This window comes from Lepidochelys kempii, chromosome 4, assembly GCF_965140265.1.
Source record: "Lepidochelys kempii isolate rLepKem1 chromosome 4, rLepKem1.hap2, whole genome shotgun sequence".
Classification (NCBI taxonomy): domain Eukaryota; kingdom Metazoa; phylum Chordata; order Testudines; family Cheloniidae; genus Lepidochelys; species Lepidochelys kempii.
This window is the reverse complement of record NC_133259.1, coordinates 32527269-32549895: the sequence shown is the minus strand read 5'-3', so window position 1 is coordinate 32549895 and position 22627 is coordinate 32527269. Positions and strand designations below refer to the sequence as shown.

The 22627-nt window shown below is 39.9% G+C and overlaps 1 protein-coding gene across 3 annotated transcripts in view; it reads right to left on the bottom strand.

Annotated features, from left to right (window-relative positions):
- The window catches only part of EGF (epidermal growth factor), an 88217-nt gene extending 65971 nt beyond the window's left edge, over positions 1-22246 (bottom strand). For 2 of the 3 annotated variants that reach the window (XM_073340890.1, XM_073340892.1), the window contains exons 1-4: positions 21596-22246; positions 8712-8843; positions 4260-4459; positions 3017-3198 (exon numbers count right to left, since the gene is read on the bottom strand). In XM_073340890.1, the coding sequence (XP_073196991.1) occupies positions 3017-3198; positions 4260-4459; positions 8712-8843; positions 21596-21722 (641 nt within the window). In that variant the 5' untranslated portion in view covers positions 21723-22246. Of the gene's footprint in view, positions 1-3016; positions 3199-3649; positions 3744-4259; positions 4460-8711; positions 8844-21595 lie in introns of those variants that run through there. The other variant, XM_073340893.1, reaches the window with a different exon arrangement.
- Between the last annotated feature and the right edge of the window lie 381 nt (positions 22247-22627).

Below are 22627 nucleotides of genomic sequence, written 5' to 3'. Positions count from 1 at the left end.
CCTTTTTGGGACACCTTTAAAATAGGAAATAAGTTTGGTTACTACGTTGTATCTTTTACCAACTGGTGACTGTCCAGTGGCAAGCATTGTAGAGCTAAGATTCAATTTATCAATTTTTTTTCACATTTAAAAATGTTTTCAAGGGGACTGGATGGCTGAGAGAATTAGGTAACAAGACACTAGAAACTCCCCAAGGAAGATCCAGTTTAGTAAACCAAACATTGTTTCCAAAAGTGAGTCATGATCTAGCAACATCCTTGTTGACTCTCCCCAGCAGAGAGGACGGTATTGTCTGGGAACCTCTCACCCCTGCAGGGATGCCTTCAAGTCAGGAAAAGGCATATAACTGGGGAAAGCCTGCACTGCTGATGCCTATGTTGTACCTCTTCTGCGGATAAATACAGCTCTTCCATTCCAAGCAATTTTAATCCAGAATCTGTTTTACAGGCACTTAGCTGAAAAATACCATTTCTACTATTTTATTGATTTGTTTTAATCTAAATGTTAGGGCATAGTCAAAATGTGGCCTTTATCCTGCAAACACCTATGCATGCCCAATGAGATTATTCACTTGTGCAAAATTACTTGTTCCCCTTGAGGTTTGAAGGATCAGGGCCAATATTTGCCAACACCTGGCTTGGCCACACTTCCTCCAACAATAAATGGATAGTTGTTTTATTTTACAGGGTTTGTTTGTTTTTTAAATTCTGTTTGCTTCTTTCTTTGTTTTACAGTTGCATACAGAAATTCCAAGAAGTATTAGTGTATTGCATTGGCTTGATAGCACTGAAATTGTTAGACATAAATATCCCATTCAGACCAAAAGTGTCAGATCATACTGAATTTGAAAGAACTACAATGCTTCTTAAATGTACAAAATAATATACCACAAAGCCTGTGTATCATCATTATTCTTATTTATATCATGGGAGTACCCAAAAGCCCCAGTCAAGAAAGGACCTGACTGTGGTAGGTGCTATACAAATGCCATAGGAAGACTCAGTACCTTGCCCCTGGAAGTTTACAATCTAACTGTTGTGGTATGTGCTAAGTCAATCGGAGATTATTAACTACAGATGAAAAAATGTTTTAGTAAGGACAATACGAGGTTGCTACTATTACAATTTTCAAACACGGCAATAATCATCGTTTGCTCTTTTATAGTACTGGTTACCTCAGGATACCAACATGTTTTAAAAGGTTGGTTAAATTCTATAATCTCCATTTTACAGGTGGGGAAATGGAGAAACATAGAGCAATTAAAGGCCCAGTCCAATTCACATGAACTTCCATTAACTTCAGCATGAGTTGGATCAGGCCCAAATGACAAGTACAATGTCACATAGCAAATTAGTGGGAGGAACTGAAACCAGATTGCCTAACTCACAATCCATTGCGGTACCCCTAGACAACAGCGCCTCCTCTTACAGATTCTTGACCATGTCTAAACTCCACACAGGAAATAGCGGAATACGGGAAAAAGTTGCTTTATTATTATTCTGTAGCAAAACCAGCCAAGCTTATTTTGAGAAAAATGTGATTATTAATTTAGCTATCATGCTGAACTTCATTACTTGAGAGTTGTACACATTTTCAGGAAGCTATATTTCTTCTTAGTTTCTGACACTGCATATGTTTGTCCCTCTGGAAATTAATTTACCGACTGCTTGACTTCACTATATTAATATTAAAATAGCACCATCAGGACTTTCAGACAAGCAGAATGTGCTAAAATATAAAAATGATACATAAGAAAGTAGACTTCTAGGAGGACCTAAACAGTTTATTAATAGCTAACTAGCCTCACATGGCAACATGTGAGTAATGCTTTAAAATAAATCCCTAGCTGATCACACATAGGTGTATATACACCTTAGTCTGTCCACAGAGTTCATAACAGTTTAGCAAATATATTTCCATTATTCCATTCATAAAATGTTTCTATGTGGCTTTAGGCTGAAAGGGTACAAGGACTTGTGAGAACTTCCAAATCGGTAAATGTGACATTCAGTACAGAAAACAAATAGTCTGGTATTCAGCTTTTCAAATCATACTCAAATGGCAACCCTGTGAGGAATATAGATATTGTTGGTTAGCATGAAAAGAAGGTTAATGTGTAAGTGCAAAAGAGGAGGACACATGAGCCTTAACATTAAAATGTCTCAACAGCAGCAATGAGTGGCTTCATTATAAATTAAAAGTGCCAACAAAAATATTTTATTGCCATATCAATATGGAGTACCTCAATGTCTCCTCCACTGCTATTTTAAACATTACCAATGAAACAGCTTTGCACAGTCAAGAGAAGTCAGCACAAAGTATTCAGGGTGATGATACAAATACAAATATCTCTTCAGAACAGCCAAATTTCCCTGCGTGGATGCATCTATGAATGGGTCTCTATGTAAATTGTTTTGAGCCTAAAGAAGCTCCCTTATCAAGCCTAAAACACTACTATATATAGTACGGTAACAACAGTCATTAGCTTTATAACCGATATTCAAGATGACCAAAATCGGAGACAAACATAATAGAAAGAAGGGAACAAAGAAAACCACTATGGCATTAGCTCTTCTCTAAAAGTCACCTACTTTTAAATAAGTACTATATGCCTAATTCAAATTATGTTATAGATTGGGGCTTCTCAGCGTTTTCAGCCACCATTCCTGCTCTACCAAATGAAGATCAAGCTCATTCCCCTTAAGTCCTCCACCTCCATCAACTGAGGCCTCATTGGCTCCTTCCCCGACAGTCAAAAACCTCCTCATTCCTCTTCCACCTGGCTAAGTCCACCTTGATGAACTAGGGGGGTCAGTCTCTGTGTTGGTCTCTGGTATGCTGCTGCCACCTGCCACCCTATTTATCTTTATTGTGTTCTTGGGGAAGTTGTAACAATCACTTGACATTTGATCAACATACTGTACGCAAGCTGTTCTGTTAGCCTACAAGAAGCCATCAGAGCATTTGGTTTATTTTGAGACTGATTCGAAGAACTTATAAACCCAAGCAGAGTTACCTTTTCCCAGGGTCAACAGCAATACTTGTGGGATGACCTATGTCCTTTAAAAGGACTCGGGAATTGTTTCCATTCATGTCAGTTGCTTCAATAGTTGCTTTCCGGTGGTTGGCCCAAAGAATATCTTGATTTATCCAGTTGATGGCAAACCCCGAAACACCATTTTCAACATAGCGTAGTCTCTGTAAACAGAAATTAAAAACATAAAAAAACAACAAGCAAATTACCTTCCTAAAGTTGTCACCAAACAAAATAGTGACCTGCAAACACACTGAGGCTTCCATTTAAATCCATTGGCTGGCCTCTTTTTAATAGCACCACAGAGATTGGATTTCCTTGCTTGCTCTTTAATCACCTTGATTTGTGCTGCATTTCTCCCCTCCTGTCACCTACATCTTTAAGCGCAAACCATTGAGTTAAGTCATGCTAAGCAAGGATGAGCTGTTCTCAAATGAAAATAGATCACATCAGGCAGAGGTATCCCAATGTTGCCCAGATTTTCCTTTTACCTAAATTTATCTTGTATTTCCTAAGCTATAAAATATCCATTCACACACTGGAAAAAGCCCTAATCCTTCAAGTTCATACATGCAGGATAAGTCAGTGAGGCTGCATGTAGACACAGGAGTTCACCTGTGAGGAGTTCATTGTAGTCCACTGCAGAACTGGCAGCATCTCGGATTCTGGAAGTGCTGAAGTTCCTTTGTCTTTGCCACACAACCTTAGCCAGATATAGAGCACAGCTGTTTCTGAGCAAGAGAGGTAATGCTGAAAGGAGTGTTCATGTAATCTTAGGTCTCAATTAGTAGTTTCAAGAAAAATGTCAGGGGAGTTACGTACATTCTCTTCATACTAGCTGTGCAAGCTTGGATTTCTGAAAAAGTCTATTTGAGAAAATCCCACAATTCCAGTGATATATTTAAAGCTGGTAGAAATTAGTACGGTCTGCGAGAACAACACACCTAGATTAGTCTGAATTTCCTCCCCTTAGCCTTTATTCTATCACCATCCCCTCGCCTTATTAAAGAGATTGTGTGTATTGTGAATGCCAGTGGGGTAGCCCACTGAACCCAGACCCCACGTCCCCCCGTTGCTGCCAAGGCTAGCGTGCCAGAGATGCACACTTACAATTGCAAATCTGTAAGCAGAAACTGCACCACTGAATCTGAAGAGTAGCCCCCTCACATCAGATTTCTCATTATGCATGGTTTCTTGGAGAATCCCATGGCAATTACCACCTTACCTCTTGTTTTGTGCCATTCAGGTACACTCGTTGCAGAAGCCCTTTTTCAGAGTCCACCCAATACATTTTCTCTTCTTTGTAATGAAAATCTATGAGCACTGATACGCCAGCATTGGCAACTAGCCGTTCATGATTGGTCCCCTCTCTGTCAACTCTAAAGATGGCATTTCCATGGCTAAAAATTAAGAATGGTGCAGGATCTGGGGTGGGGGAAAGAAATGTGGTCATATATAGGTATTTTTCTTTCATGACACTAAATTCTTTTCAGCACTATGCCAGTCACAGAGTTGGGAAGAACTTATAATACTCATACCTCACAACGTTCTGCATTCTAAGGGTCACTGCCCATTTTAGTCCCAGAAGTTATCTGTGTTTCACACAAATTCAATGCCCCTTCGCTTTTTATTGTAGAAAGTCAATTGAATCAAAAATTACAGACTCATGAAACAGAGAACACAGAAAGAGTTGTTTACACTAAAAGACGGAATCCCACAGCATTTTAAGTTTCCTGGATGAATGCTAATTTTGGTGACCCTCGTTTTGGGTCTTAGTGAAACTGTGTGAGGCCACCTTTGAGCCTTAGCAGGTGAGAGGTATGATGCTACTAAATGGAAAGTCAAAATAAAGCAATTACTGAGTAAAGTCAAGATGCTCAAGAATTGAAATGCCTACGTGTCTACTATAGCGTGCCTGTCAGAGATGAGGGCCCAGAAATCTGAAGACTTCATACAAATGATTCAACGCTTTAATCTGGATATTTAATAAATGTGGAGCTCTTTAATAACACAGACAACAGCAACTCTCTTGATAAACCTGATCGGACTGCAGCATAGAACACACTTTAGGAACACAGGAATTCCTCTGTTCCTGCTGGCTGCAGGCTCTCCCCTGGGATTTCTAGTTTCCCCTTGAGGCTCTGCCACCAGTTGCCTTGGGCTGGGCATGGGATCTAGCTGCCTCCTGCCAGCAGATGCGGCATGCTCTAGCTGGGCTCCTGGCCCATTGCTTGGTGTTCTGGTGCTGCGGGCTCCCACTCTCCTGAGCCTAGAGAGAGATAGCAACAGCACTGACTAGCCCTGAGTGGCTGCATCTGTATGGTTAGTATCCTCCCAGATCTCTCTCTCTCTTTGGTTAGAGCAGCCCCAGCCCTAATCACAGAGAGACAACCAGAGAGTCTTTTCAGATCTCCACACTGGGGGATGAAGGTCCTGGCGGGAAGTAGCAGAGACTGGCCAGGTCTGAGCATAGGTAGCTCATGGGAACCAGGAAAAAGCTGCACGTACAGACTCATGCAGGATGGAGTTTGGGTTGAGAGCACATCACTAATTTAGTGCTGCAAGTATCCTAAACTCAGGAAATCCAGAACTGAGGTTAAAGGTAAGGAATGGAAATGCACAGTTAGGGCACCCAAACAACCTTAACTCTGCCCTGTAGTGACATCATGCAATAGCCATATGACTTTGATTCTTACATTAGAGTATCTGTGGCCCCAGATTACATTAAACCAATTTATGGTCTTGTTAGATTTATTTTACCCTCATGGTTCCCCCTATAGGGTAGAGTTAAGGTTGTTTGGGTGCCCTTACTGTGCATTTTCATACCTCCACGTGTTTGTGGATTTCTTTTTCAGGGATGAGGGCTTTTAGCAGAGATGCTTTCTACCCTGATAGAAAAGTATCACAATGCATTCCCAACAGCACAGCCCTAGAGGCACTAGCCAGAGTCAGAAGGGATGAGAGAGGTATGACAACCCCCTGACCATGCCCAGACAGGTCCAGTTTGGCACGTGCAGTGTTGCAAGCAGTACACGTTTCTTTTCACTCAGGTAGTACAAGCAATTGCTTATTGACTGGTATGCTGGTGAGAGAAGGGGCTTCACTATACCAATCATAATTCAGCCTTTCATTTTTTAAAAAATGTCTTGCATATCAGGCGGCTGCCTAATCATTAATTTGCCACCAAAATCACTTTTGGAGGGGAAAGCAATAAAAATTTCAATGGCAGTTTGTGTGCGTATGTTTAAAAGGTGTCTGAAATGGGTCAGAGCACATGAAGAGGGGAAAGATGCATGATAAATCTATTAATAAAGTTATCCTGAAATGTGTAATATGGGTATCACTCCCATATATATTACAGCTATAATAGCCATCCAGTCACCTCTTGAGTTTAGTTTCCAATACTGCAGGGGAAATTTTAAATCCCTCAAACCCACACCCTCCCACCAGTTTTCACACATACATTTAATATTCACAAGGATGAATAAGTACATCAGTTTTAATAATAAGTTTCATAAACTTTTAAACAATTCTTATTAACAGTAGGCATAAGCTTTGGTTCTAAACTCAATTGTCATAATTCCTATAAACTTGAACTGGATGTCCTCAAGATGCATAACATTTGCAAGGTGAAGGTGGACAAATAAAACTCTGTGCCTGATCCACCTCCCATCGAGATAATGGGACTCCTTACCCCTCAAGTTTCTGAGTTTGATTCTGCTTTCAAATAGCAGGCTAGGCAGCAGTTTTTGACCAGAACCCAAGATTTGGTTTACTGTTGTACAAGAGAAAGTTCACCAGCACAGTGATTTGTATCATAGGCTCTTTTGTACTTGGAGTTTTCAAGGTATTATCCAATTATAACAGCTGCTTCTAGGATGTTAGTGACTCTCTTTTTTCTGCTGTTTGCACTGAGCAAATCCATGTGAGACTATTTCAACTATGTAGACTTGGTTTATGTAAACGGTAAATGAATGTTGAACTGCAGCAAGGTTGATTTGTCTCAGGAACCTGACAGCTGTACTGCTTGCACTTTTGCCAATTACTCCACTGACCAAGAGTTTACATATATTTTGTTTTTGTCCTCTCCAGTCAGTGAATTTCTCACAACAGTAGTTTAATTAAGGGCTCTAACTGAAGGGGAATTGAACTCATTGATGAATTTTGTTTTGTTTGCGCTTCCTGTTATTATTACTATTATTATTTAATATTTATACTGCATTATCATCCAGAGACACCAATCAAGTTTAGAGCGTCACTGTATCAGGTGCTGTACAAACAGACAGAAAGAGACAGTCTCTGCCCCAAAGTCCTTACAGTCTACAAAACGTGGAGGAATTTTGTTTGGTGGGCTTCTGACTGAAGAATTTATATCCAGAGATGGAGATATGAGCTGCAAGGTTTTGCCCCATGTTGACAACCCCTTAAGTGAAAAGCCACCTCTCCTTTGACTGTCCACACATCATATCTGATACAGATTGTTTATATCTGACATAAAATATACAGGACTAGGGCTTGACACTTGTATTATTCTTACAAAGAAGCACAGGAAATTACTCAAACAACAGTTCCAGAAGACCTCTTGGGACAGTGTTTTAAACATTGAAACTATCCCTTATATAGATGTCGTTCTCTGGTATTGTTTTCAATTTAATGTGGGACTGTTCTCTGAAAAGCATCTGTGCACAAATGGTATTGTGAAGCTACATTATTTTCCTCTCCCTGGTGTCCGGATCAAATGTACATAGTTTACAAGTAAATATAAGATAAAAATACTTCTTTTAAACTGTCTGAACCGCTTGTAGCCTTGTGAACTCAGCCTGGCATCCAAAAGCCAAGCTTGTTTCTTTCTGGCTCACACGTCATCAGCAGTGTGATGAAGATTCTAAAGCTAGAAAAGAGCTAACAATTCTGTTGTTGATTTGTGAGCCAGACCCAATCCTGTTCAGTCTTCCTTAGCTATACTGGAACTGGGGAGCTACTAGGAGTAAAATGTATTCAAACTTGATTTGGTCATAAGTGCTCAGATACTACAGTATTGGACATGAGAGAAGTTATTATTAATCATGTTTATTAAGGCAGTGCCTAGGGCCCAACCAAGACTGGGAACTCCATTGTATTAGGATTATACAAACAAAGGTGTAGACAGTTCCTGGCTGAAGAGCTTACATTCTAAATAGACAAGACAGAGTGTGAGGGAAAGAGGTAGAACATACAGACAGAATGAGCAATGAGATGGCAGCAAATGTCATGTTAGTGCCATGATTTTGGGGGGAGAGGGATAACAGGAGAGTTAGTTAGGAGATGAGTGGGTGAATGGATGGATGCTATGACTCTGCATAGAGACAGGGAGCTGATCTGTTAAGTAAGGAGGACTCATTTTACATGCTCATTTTTCTTACCACAACCACACTTTATATTTTGTCTGTGAACGGTCATGCTAACACCAGAGCACAGGCCCATTCCAGTAAGCTCACTTTCCACTTTAATTTTATGTTAGCTGTGGCAATTGTTCAATCAGCACGTGACATTTTCCCACGCATGGTCCAGTAGCCTAGTTATGTCCTGTCAATGCTAGGAGCAGACTAGTCTGGACTATTTTCACAGTGTGAACTGATGCTAAACTGCTAGAGAAAGTTAAAAAGCTCCTTTCAGCCATTTAAAAGTATGATCTTACCATCAACATAACAGGCCCACTTGTCATTATCCAGAGTGTAGCCAGGCAAACAGGAGCAGAAATAGGACCCTGGAACATTGACACAGGTTTGGCCACAGGTACCTAGACCATTTTCAAGGCATTCATCAATATCTGAAATACAAGTACATAAAGGAGAATTCAGCAAGCAAAACAGAACAAAATACAAAAAGAAAGCATGTGTATGACTCAGCTAGTCAATACTATAATGTGTTAACTACAGATTTTTAATCTCCCATTATTAAAAGAGTAGGAAGACTATATGGTATCATTAGCAATGGGTCTGTGGCTTTGCCAGTCAAGTTTATGGCAAGTATAAGTGAGGGGGGGAGAATGTGGGTGTTGTGCCGAGAGAGTTGTGTTGATTTGTTTGTAGATTGTGTTGTGCTGGAAGCGCATGAAATTTTTGCAGGTTGTGAATGAAGGGTGTGTGCTGCAGAGAGGGCATGTGTGTATTCGGGGTTATTGTGTGTGCCGGTTGTGTTGTCGTGTGTGGGTTGTGTTGCGCTGAAGTTGTTGAAATGTAAACTAGCCATAGAGTAAGGGTGGTGATTGGTTGTGTTACCTTTGATATCACAATGGTCTAGAGGACTCTTGGCTTGGCATCGACACATGCCTCTCTCTACCTGCACAGGTGTAATTCGTGAAGTCAAAATAGCTGAGAACTTCAAAATTGGACAGTAACAGGCCTTGAAACGTGGTGATATTTTGAGCAAAAAGAACTCTAAACCATACTTGCAGCTATTTTCATTGCTGCACACTGACTCAACTGACATTTTAGGCTTCAGAGTGACCACACAGAGTGACATTCCGTTAATCATATTATATAGCTTCTTTGTTGCTAAAAGGGGTTTGTTCAGTTGCAGGGGACAAGCCAGGGAAATCCCCCTTCTACCTAATGACTATCCATTGTAACTAACAACTCTCCATTCTAAACTAACATTCAGTAGCTTCGCGGACAAAAGGAATGTATTTGTGCCCTGCTCTTGTTTGTTTCTGAGGTTGACATTATAGTTTGCTAAATGAATTTTGACACACTACCTCGGTCTGCAGCTGCCTGACTTCTCCCTGCCAGTCCTCCCCCCACAACCTCCCCTTCTGCGGTAGGGTTTGTAAAACGTGCCTGAATGCCAAGGCATTCCCATTTCAAACTGGATCTAGTACATTTGAGATTCAGCTGAGTCTTGCATAGAAAAATCAGACCCTTTGAATTCTGAGAGCAACTAGCCCAAACCAAACACCAGTTCAGTAAAACCAGTGAATCAGTTAGAAATGTTGACTTCTAACTGACAGATTAGTCTAGAGCCTTCGGGAATCAACAAAATGCTTGATGTATTTATGCTGTATTATCGATGAAACAGCTACACAAGTGAAGGACTTTTGGAAAATAAGGTCATTCCTGAAGAGCAGGTTTTATTTGGGGTTTATATGGGAAAAGGAATTAAACACTTAGGGACAACTCCTGCAAGGAGCATATCCACAGAAATACAGAGAGCCCTCAGTTCCAACTGAAATCAAATGCAGCTGATGGCAACATCTCAGTAGGTGTTCAGCGCTTAATACCATCAGGGTCTTATGTATTTATTAGTGTACATCAGAGGAAGCTAACTGGCACAGACATATAAGGGGCTCTTAATTAATGACTTTTACCCTGCATAAAATCCATTTTTCTGTCCATTATGAAGGGAGAAAAAAGCATATCAAAGGCTTCTTTTGGGGGATTTATCAGCACAGTAAGTACATGAATGTACACAAACAAACAGAAAATGCAGCAAGACAGCATTTGAAAAAGGGTTGCAATCAATTGCAAGTACAAAAAGGGCATTGATTCCTGAACACATCTTTTCCTAAAAAGTCAGGAATACAGGTCAGAGAATGATAGTCACTGCATAGGTTGCTGAGGATTTTCCTTCTATATTCCTGACCAAGACTTTTCAACAACCAAACAAGAGAAAGCCTGGAGAACCCACCCCAAATTTTAACATTAGCCCAGTGCAACTTGAAAGAGGGCTTTGGGAATTCACTGAATGCTTTGTGAATACTCCTATAGTTCAAATATGATCAAGAAAGCTCCTAGTAATGCATCTCACTTAACTGTAGAGAGACTTGATTTAAGGTGCTTTCAATAATCAGGGACACACCTATTGCACTTGTTCTCCAGATATGTCAAGAAACTGACCTTGATCCTTGCAACATAACAAAGGTTCAACTTTTTCACAAAACTCAGCTGTTCTTCAACAATTTCTCCAATTAATTAGGTGGAGCAAACCCAGCCTTAAATGATCAATATTAGGTGTTACATTTCCTTTTTCTATCCTTTTTTTAATTGCAAATAAACTGCCTCGCTTACATGGAAGTGATCCAATACAGGCAATCTCACTTCCACATTAATTGGCTTCTACATTCCCCTTCCTCAGTAATTCCACTTCAGCCACTAGAGAGTGTAACCTCTGCCCCAATGTCTTAAAGCACAAAGTCACCAACAGCAGATACCAGAGAGGCAGCAACTTTCAGTGTTTCAGATATGTACGAATCAGAACCATCAGTATAAGGTAACTATGCTCGGAGGTGCTTCAATGCTTTTCTTAGCTCCTGGGCTGTGAAGGAAAAGCTGCTCCTCGGTGGGTAAAATAAATCAGGTTTACATTTTGAAACATGGCTTCCCTTGGGACATGCATGACTGTGTGTGCATTAATCATTTTTGTGCACAGGTTTCTCACACTATCACTTTTGCGCACAAACAACAGACTTTACAAATACAAACCCCCTCTGTGTGTGCAAACTAAGCGCAGACTTCATGAAACTGGATTTTGAATTTATAAGTTCTATAACTTGTGCGAATAAGGGATAATGCACCAAAAAGGGTGATTACAAGTGATTGTGTGCAGAAGTGAAGGCTGAATTGAGACTTTTGAAAACATAGCCCAGATCTAAACTCATTTCCCCTTGCTCCAAACTCTCTTCCCTCAATCTCTGCTTCACACCTTCTATCATGCCATCCTACCCCCATGCTTTGAACTTCCTCTCACTTCTCTGGTGACAAGCAACTTCCCTTTCTCCTTAAAACAAACTCCTGGCATAAAACTCAATATCTGCACCTATTGTTTATTAAACTGTTATTCGGTGTATTGTGTTTCACTGAGTTAGACAGCATGATCCTTACAGCAGTATGTATGTGACAAATAATAATAACTGAACATAAAGCCCACCCCAAAAGTTCTATAGTTGCCCATTATAGAGAAAAACAAGAAATGCCTTCTATCCACGTAGAAGCCTTTTACTCATATATGCAGTGAATCACACACCGGTATGTTGTTATGTTCAGATTGTTCAGAGCTGACATGCGGATTGCCAACATGTTTAGCTGGCTACACAGAGGAACTATGTAACATAAAACAAAAGAGACCCTTAAAACCATACTTCCTCCTGCTCTTTACCAACGCAAAATCTAGTGACAGAATCAGTGACATCATTTTTTTTTATTTTGAATTCATAAAAACTACCCATCAGTCACTGGACAAATTTACATATATTTTATGCATAATATTATGCTGGATGACATTAGCCATAAAGATAATCCAACCATCACCATAAGCACTTAGGGAAAAGCCTGAGAAAACAGATGAGCAACGTACTCTGCCCTGTAGGTGAATTGACTCTCATTTTTTGTCACACCAGTGGGAGAACTGAATTCCAGAGCCAGGGACGCTCTACTAAGTAAGCCATGGCATTCAGATCTAGGAACTAGGAGCCAAAGTGCCCCATCTTATTTCATTCTCAATATGCTGCACACTGAAGGAAAATAAACAGCAAATTTTGATCCAGCTTCTGAGCAGTGTCTGAAACGTGCTTAGCACAGCTCTAGAAGGCATGGGGTACAGGTGGTTTTTTACTCCACTTTTGTGATCCCCCTGGATTCTGAGGCCTGTTAACTCCCCAGCATCGTTACAGTAGCTTAAAGACTGCTCTAATTTAAACCCAGGTGCCCAACTATGTTGTTCTGGCAACTGGAGATAGCTGGAGCAAAGATTCACCCTGGCCATGCCACTCATCCCTCAGACAGGACCCCTCCGCTAGGGGCTGGGTGGAAGGGGCAGAGAACTGCTCCTTTGGCTCTATGCCATCTTTATACAATGGAAGTACTTCTGTTTGGTTCCTTAAGTTCCCAACTGCAAAATGGGAGTAATAACTTTCCTAGAACCTGGCTTTGTTGTGAGGATAAGTTCATTACTCTTTGCAAGGTGCTCCCATGCTACAGTAGTGGGGACTTCATAAGTCTCTAGCTAGACAGCTACTTCCTCAGAAAGCTTAGTAATAATTATTGTATATTAAGCCCCTCTCCTCAATTTTTTCTAAAAGTTATCTTTTGAAACATCCTGTTATATGATTGATTTTGATAGTAGTCTTTTGAGACAGATTCCTACCACGCTGTCCTTTTGTATATCATTTATTTCAATATGCATCCTTTGCAAAGAAAGCCTTCCTTTCCTTCTTCCTAAACCTCTACATGAAGGTTATTAGCCTACCACACTGAACTCTGCAAAATGCTACACTGAATGTCCCCTAAACTTCACAGTGTTAGGCCAGGTCAAGCAGATTCATTGTCCCTTCAAGGCGTACATGCATTGAAATGAGTTAGACAAAAGAGCAACCTCAACAAAAGTTTTCTTACAACATGTTGCTAAGCAGATTCTTAGGATAGTTATAGCTATTAAGAAGCTGCATCTCGGATGCTTGGGACTAAACCCTGCAACCCTTTGTCAGTCAAAACACCCGTCAATGTCAGTGAGAGTTTCAAATGAATAAAGGCTGCAGGATTTGGGCCTTTAATTTGAGTGCTAGCAGTATTGCCATTTCGGAGGATCACGTTGTAGAATCATAGGAAGGTAGGGCTTGAAGGGATCTCGATAGATCATCAAGTACAGCCCCGCTGAGTCAGGACTAAATAGACCATCCCTGACAGGTGTTTGTCCAACCTGTTCTTAAAAACCTCCAGAGATGGGGATTCCACAACCTCCCCTGAAATCTATTCCAGAGTTTAACTACCCTTATGGTTAGAAAGTTTTTCCTAATATCTGACCTACATTTTCTTTGCTGCAGATTAAATCCATTACTACTTGTCCTATCTTCAGGGGACATGGGGAACAATTATGGTCCTTTTTACATATCTGAGGACTGTTAACAGGTCCTTAGTCTTTTCTCAGGACTAAACAGACCCAGGTTTTTTAACCTTTCCTCATAATAGATTTAGGAAATCTGACCTATCATTTCTGTTGCTCTCCTCTGGACTTTTCCCAATTTATCCACATCTTTCCTAAAGTGTGCACCCCGAATCAGCCACAGTATTCCAGCTGAAGCCTCATCAGTGCTGAGAAAAGTGGGACAATTACCTCCCTTGTCTTACATATGACACATCCCAGAATGATATTTGCTTTTGCACAACTGAATCACATTGTTGACTCATATTCACTTTGATCTCCACCACAATCACCGGATCCCTTTCAGCCGTGCTACCACATAGCCAGTTATTTCCAATCTTGTAGTGGTGGATCTCAAAAGTGGATCATTTGAGGCACTGCTAATGGGCTACAGGACCATTTCACTCTTGCAAAGAAAGGATCATAAGAACCAACTGCTGGAAGGTGAAGCAAAATAAATTAAAATTAGAAATTAGGCACAATTTCTTAACAGAGAGTGTGATTAAAAACTGGAAAAAACTATCATGGTAGATAGTGGTAGATTCTTCGTCTGCTGATGTCTTCATATCCAGACTGAATGCCTTTCTGGAAGATGTACTTTAGTCAAACACAAGTTGTTGGGCACAAAACAGGGGTAACTGGGTGGAATGTTATGGCCTGTGTGATACAGGAGGCCAGACTAGATGATCTACTGGTACCTCCTGGCCTTAAACTTGATGAATCTAAGAAATAGTTCCTCCAGGCAAGGGAACACTGGCTGGTCAGGGTGAGGGAACTTACACTGCCTCTGTTGTATTTGTTTTGTGGACTGACAGCCGTAAATTCTGAAATTCCTTGTCTATCTGGCACCTTTCATCGCCACCAAAGTTCACATGAAAAAGAAAATCCCACACACACCCTAATGAGTGAACAAGCACCTTAACTGAAAGCATGCTATAGTGAAAGAATAACTGTCGAATATAAAATCAGAGGCACATTAATAACTCCCTTCTGCTATCAGAGAAAGTTTATTACAATGGCAAAGATGAGGTGCCAGTATTACATGGGGTACTAGTGAACGTATTGGATCTCTGTGTATGTTCCCAGTGTATTGCAGTAACAATAGATGATAGCCCAATACTGAATATGGTCGCTCCTCTCTGTGCAAAGTTTAAGAAGTAAAAAGGTTATTTCTTAAACTCTTGGAGAAACTGATCCTAAAACTGCCCACCAGGTGCAACATAAGTATTCTCCTTCACCTGCACTATTAGTGCCAAAGGGAAGTGCAGCTGCCATCCTGCCGGAGTTGCTTTATGTATCCCAGCAACAACTAATGAGAACTTTTCCCTGTGAAAGAAATCGGCTTAGTGAACACAAAGGCTGTCTGCAGTGCCCTGACAGGCAGCTCTAAATAGAAGAATGAGGTGCTGCTCTGTATTCAAAGACTTCTTTATGCAGAGAATGCCTTGAGAATCGGTGAAAACAATGAATCATGTCTTCATGATGCTGGCAGTCCTCAATGCCCTTACACACAAATATTTCAGTTTATTGAGAGTCCTGAGAAATGCTCTGCTCCGAGAAGGTGAAGCATTTGCATGCTTGGCAGGGATGCAGAGAAGCAGTGTGTGTGTGAAGGCTGTGAGTCAGAGTCTGCCTTCATTTACTTACAAATGCAACCTCACTGAAGTTTGGCTCCTGTGGAGATCCACCGGAGATTAATTCAGCCCATTATATCTAGTCACCATCACAATTTTATCAACAAGCACAAACATACAATTCATTTGAAGGATGAGGTGGTGACCTCTTATGCTAAAATTGTACCGTTTAAAGACCTAAGGATAGCAAGAACTGAAAAAAGAAATTGCACTACTATGAAGAAGCAGCAGAAACTGGCATACCAATCTGAGACTGTAACACAGACCTCTTGAGTCTTAGGCTGGTGGAATCTAAGGAGCAGGTGTCAAAATCAATTCTGATGAGTTAATTAAGCAAAACAAACAAGTGTGCTGCTTGTCCATCTGTAAAAGACTATGGGCCAGATTCTCAGTTCTACTTGGGTTACTGTGTGCCATTCAGACATGGGGAGAAATCTCCAGTGGAAGGGGGACTCCCCACTGGCAAAAGCGGCACAAGTTGCCCTCCACTCAGCATGGGGGGAGAAGGCATTGGCCCAGCAGAGGAGGTCATTTGGTTAGGGGAAAGAAACAGGCAATTTGCCTATCCTCCCCAGCTCCATTAGCAACCTTATTGGTATCAGTCACGGCAGCCCTAGATTCTCTCTCATGCAGGAGTCTCCCAACCCAGAATCAGGGAGCCATAATGAGCTCCCTAATGTTCACCCCCCTACACATGAGCTCAGATGCAGTGGAGGATCAAGGCTAATATTTGTACTGGGGGTTTGGTAAAAAGACCCCAAGAATCAGCTTCTTAACCTTCCTCTGACATATGGACCCTTGACCAGCTTCTCTTGACACGTATACCATATGTCCAAGGCTATTCCAAATATATGCAGTAACACAGTGAGCTGTAATAAGCTTGATAGTTCTGCTAACCATACATCGAGACTGCGTCTACTACAAAACCCACAGCAATAAAGTACTTGTGGCCAATCTAAGAGACATGAGCAATACCCTGGTGATTCTTGCCCCAAGGAGCTTATATCTTTTTCATTTGCTCAGTAAAGCACCTAGCATACTTACAGAAATCCTGATTTTGCTATAATAATAATTGCAAACATGTATATCACCTGTCCATTGCTCCCAGAAGGAAGGATGGTCCAGTGTTTAGGGTGCTAGCCTGGAACCGGGGAGACCCAGGTTTAATTGCATTTATACTACATGCATATATTATATTGCTCTGCCATAGACTATTTGTGTGACCGTAGGCAAGTCACTCAGTCTCTGTGTGCCTCAGGTCCCCATCTGTAAAATTGGGAAAGAACTGCACTGCCCTACCTCACAGGAGTGTTGTGAGGATAAATATATTAAAGATTGGGAGGTTCTGATATACTATGAAAACAGGAGCCATGTAAGAATGATACAGAGATTATCGATCCTTGGACTTTTTCAGTGGAGTTGGGCCAAGGAGATGGTGTTTGGATCTGAAAGCAGAGAGAATTTAGGCTTTGGTTTGGGTATGAAACTGAATCAGGTTTTGGGCTGAGTATCAATGGTGCAAAATCTCTCAAGCTGCTTTCAAGGGCTATCAACTGAAAATGGCAGAAATCTCACAGAGAGAAACTGTACTCATTAGGCTTTTTCAATCTCAGACCCAAATCTCAAGAGCGTGGCCATGTCTGGGCCAGAACTGGCAAACAGGCTATTTTCAATTTGGGGAAGGATCAGGAAAATAAACTGTAAGGGCAAGTTAGTATCCAGGGTGTCCGATACAAAGCCCTTACAGCTGTTCTGAGTCAAACATCTAATTTTGATGGTTCTCTACTAGAGCTGTGCAACTAATCAATTTTTTGGTTCACTGGCTGAACTGAAAAATTTAAAACAATCATTTCAGGACAATATGAAATGAAATTTTTTCAAATTTTTTGACCAGCCAAAAAAGTTTAAAAAAAAAATTTGTTTTGGGTCAAACAAAAAACATTTCATTCAACCCGAAATGCAGATTTATTTTTGAGGGTTTATCTTTTAAAATAAAATTAAACTACCATTCTAAAACAAAAAGTTATTCTGAATCAAAATGCTTCATTTCAAAAACACTGAAACTAATTGTATCAATTTTTTTAAAAAAGGTTTTTTTTGTTTTTTCGACCAAAACAATTTGGCAAATTCAGCAAGAATTCACTAAATGTTTCAATCAACCAGAATCTGCATTTTTCTGCAAAAAAAAGTTTTGTCTGAAAAATTTCACCCAGCTCTAATCATTACTTCCCACATTTCTCTGTTACTGAATGCATTGTTCATTTTATTATTATTATTATTATTATTAGCTTGCCTTAGGTACCTTTCCAAGGTAAATCTATTTTTGCCCCTTTTTTTGAAAGAGCTCAGCACTTTCTGAAAATCAGGCCTTTTTAAAAGTGTCTCAAGCTAGACACCCAAAATCTGAGGCACCCAAAATCACTGGCCACTTCTGAAAATCTTGACATCAAGACTGGACACAACATTAATGCCTGCTACTCCTCACCAAACAAAATATTGATGAGGAAAGCTAAGATCGCTTCATTCTATCAGCCTGACTGACCTGTCTCTAGTAAAACACCACCCAAAGCTCCTTTGGACAAGAAATGTTATCCTTGAAGTCAAGGTGAGTTGCGAGCACTTGGCACCTTCTAGGAGAAGGCCCCATGAGAGATGTGATATTACTTTCCAATATTTCCTGGTTACTTCTTGTTCATACCTCATTTTCAAAGATGCTCCAAATTTTAATCCATAAAGATGGTATTTATTCATATAACGCCTGATGCAATGCCCACTGAAGTCAGTGGGAGTCTTTCAGCTGACTTCAATGAGCTTTGGATAAAGACCCCGGTGGAAAATATCTTCTGTTGAATATTTTCAAGATTCCCATCAAATGTCCTGTCATGCATTATGAAGGTGAAATGTTTAATTAGCACGGCTGGCAGAAAGTTACTAAACATAAGCAAACAACTGTAGTAGCGTAGGTATTGCAACTCTTTCAAAAATATGAGTGATGCAGGTAAATGATTGTCTGCTGTGCTGGGAATTAAAGCTCCTCTAAGAACCTGACACTGGGTATACATTCTGACTGTGGTACAAAGTATCACAATGCCTGTATGGCTGAAACTGCTTTTCCTGTATAGGTGAAAGTTTACATGTATTCACTAAGATCTATGAGAGAGAGAGATGAGTTACCAACTGGTAACTAAGGCCCCAGTCCTGCAATCTGACTAGGTGCTTCCCTACCCACAAGGGTTCAGAGCCTAAAACCATTAATTTTTTGTAAATGATGATATAACTTTATAATGTACAGTATAAAGTATATAATATCCTCTTCCTCGCGTACAGTTTAGAAGATTTGGTCTCCCTGTTCTTTTTATTGCTTGTTCCCAATTATCTATAGAGTTCTGGGCTCTGTGGCCCCTCCCTCACTTGAGGGGACAGGGCCATTCATTGATTTGGTAGGTTTGTCCACCAACCCAGGATTCAAATAAACTGCCTTACAAAGCTATTTTAAAACACTTAGGGCCAGATTATGATAACTTTACCTTAAGTAGCACCTTGATCTTTGAACATCCCTTGAAATCAACAAACAATTCAAGGAGTAAAGTACTACAGTGTGAATAAGGATATCACAAGCTAGCCCCAAATCAGTAGTAGTAATATTTAACAACAAATCTAGAAAAGCCTGTGTTCTTTCCAATAAAGAGAGAGCTGTTGCAAAAAGCACTAATCATAAAGTTGTTGTTGCCTTCTCATTTTGGTGAAGGCCTTTATGGCTGACGTGATGCTGATACATTAACAGGAAAACAGACAATGTCAGAAGCACTGATTAATAACTGGTATATTTGTTATGACCTACAGATGACAAAGATGTTTGTCGAGCCCTATCCAGCATTGTCATTGTTCACAATTTGCCAGTCTGAGTCATGAGACCCACTCTCCACTTTTGTCCCCTCAGTTGCCTTCAGCATCTGCCCTCAGCTTCCTCGCATGTGTTTGCACAGCATCTTTTATTTGCTAATCGGATTCATGTAATTATTGCAGGGACTCAAACATTAACAGTTCTACGGTCACACAACCAGAATCTTGTGTCAGAAGAATAAAGAGAGGGATTTAAAATATCTAAAGTTATTCCACGTAAGTGTTGTTCTTCACTGCTATGCACTGTGCCAAATTCTGCCTCAATAACACTGACGCAACCCCAAAAGGCTATAACTGAGGGCAGATTCCAGCCCATTTCATTTCAATTTCAGTATACTCTGAACAGTAACATGTTACTTGACATCAGCAACACCTGTGATCACATTATCTACTCATTGGCTTAGCTACTACACAAAATACATACTTCTAACAGGTTACCCAGAGAGACTTTATAGCTACAGATTGTATGACTATTTCTTCAGTGTCTTGCTGAGCTACTCGCCAGTTGCTCTGGTGGTTGAGGTGTTTAAAAAAGAAATCTCTCCAAGTACAGTATGAAAAATAGAATGGAGTGTCTCTCATTCTCTATAGAAAAGAAGAGGAGACAGCAAAACATTTCTCACTTTCTGGAGATTAATAAATATAAAGTAAAGGTGCAACTGAGTCAACTGCAAGAAAATGAAGAAAGAATGCATCTTTATAGACTTTTAAACTTCAGTGGCCAAAGTCTGCTCTAAATTATACCTAGGAAACATCCTTCCGTCCAATGGGGTTGTTGTCGTGTAAGTGAGGACACAACAGGGCCCATACAATGTGTTTAGGTATCATACTGAACTCCCAAAGGAGTGATGAAACGCGCCTCAGTCTCTGAAAGGCCTTCAGGTAAGTGTATCATTTGTATATCTTGTACTTGTATGCCTTGCTCCTTTTCTCTTAACAGTAAGACATTTAGGATGCATGCTTTTGTCTTCTGTTTACAAGTTGCCATTTCTTGCCAGAACATACCAAGACACATCTGTTATTAAATCACTGGAATCCTGTCAAGAACTGAGTCAGAGCTTCTGATGCACTAGAAAACCAAGGAAAGGGGTTAGTTTCTAATATTTGGGTTCCCTCCTTGAAAACTTCCAGAATTTTTCCTCCCTCCCTTGCCGTATAGCCCAATGCAGCACTGGCTCTGCCTTTCCGCAATCTTAAAGTTCTGTCCTCAACTTCAGGCTGTCAGGAGAAAGGGCTCCCAGTTCATAAATCTTAATTTCACTAAGATTGAAACTAATATTCCTACGACGTCCATTTTTACCAGTGTCTTTTAGCATACATGATACCAAATAGGTCCTTGACTCATGTACCATGAGATGTAAGCTAGATATCTTTAAAAAAAGTTCTCTATATATGCATGTGTGTGTATATATATATATATACACATATATATACACACTATGATTGCTTAATAAATCAGCTTATATATATTTTTGTTTCCCACAACTAACAAGACTGCTATTCCTTTATTTTTATATCAGAACTAGCTAATGCCAATTTAGCTATCTGAAAGTAATCTGTAAGAGAAAGATTAATATTATTAGTAAAGAGATTTGAACTGTCCCTGGTTACCCTGTTCTGTTTTTATATGTGTCTCTGTAGTGTGTGTGTGTGTACATACACTCATATATATAAATATATATATATTTGTCTATTATGTGTTATTCTGTGTGTGTACATATATATATACACACACACAGAATAACACATATATAGACAAATATATATACTTTTATATATGAGTGTATGTATACACACACACACACACACACACACTACAAAAGCACACATAAAAACAGAACGGGGTAACCAGGGACAGTTCAAATCTCTTTACTAATAATATTAATCTTTCTCTTACAGATTACTTTCAGATAGCTAAATTGGCATTAGCTAGTTCTGGTATAAAAATAAAGGAATAGCAGTCCTGTTAGTTGTGGGAAACAAAAATATATAAAAGCTGATTTATCGAGCCAATCATAGTAACACATACACATTACATAAAAACCAAAAGCACATGAAACTCAGGTAAGAGGATAAAAAAATGCAGCTTCCCTTAACATTTGAATGTCTAAAGTAAAAGTCACTTACTTACCTATACAAGTGGAGTTTTCATTCCCCAATCGGTATCCCCTGGGACAGTTCCAGTGCTGTAAAGCTGAGAGGCTAACAAAACCAATTTTGAAAAATACTGGCAAAAAAGCAGGAAGTACGAGAAACATAATCTTATGTTTTCTGAACTGTCAATAGAGAGCAACTTGCTTGTACTCAGTCATATCCACGACAAGATGAACATGTGTATTCCCAGAGTGTTTCTACAGCAGCCAGCTTTATGCAATGGGACATCTTTTCACAATCCCCCACAGTTTTATCCCTGTCTTGCTTTTCTTGTCACTTCAGTCCATACTACAACCTTTGAGGAAATTCCAGCAAGATTTCTTCCACACACACAATGTTTTCTCTCTCTCGCTCTCTCTTTTTTTTTTTTTAAGTCAAGTATGAAATGCCTGACACCCTTGCCACAAATTTAACACAGCTTAAAAGCTAATCTCAGGAGGATCACTACAAATTTCTTTGCAACAAGCAAAGCTGTGGAATAAATCTTAAAAACAGAAAAGCTGTAAAACTGCCCACCACAGACCTTAAATGAGTTTGTGGGTAGATATCTATAGGTATTATCCCTCCTAAAACATAGTTTCTCTTTATATACAAACTTGGAATGACTCCCCATTCCTTTTTAAAGCTCTGCTTGCCCCACCTCTTCTCTTTCTGGTGCCACTTGAGTGAAGCCTGTGTTTGCAAATAGTAATGTTGTCAGTTCTATACTATAGGGAAGCCAGCCAAAGTGCAGATATCCCACCATGCATAATAAATACTCAGTATCTAAAAAAAGCAGTCCCTGGTGCCTAGCAGGTACCTGCTTAACGCTGGCTGTACTTTAGCTTCTCAGAGGCTGTATCCAGACTTACACTATGCTATGTACAGTCATGATTATGAATAACTAATCACTCATCTTAAACATCATGTGTTTCATTACCACAAACAAACTTTATCCTAAATACATATTTGTGCATAAACAGAAAAAATATATTCTTCCAGTTTCCCTTATGTATATTTTTGCCTGGAA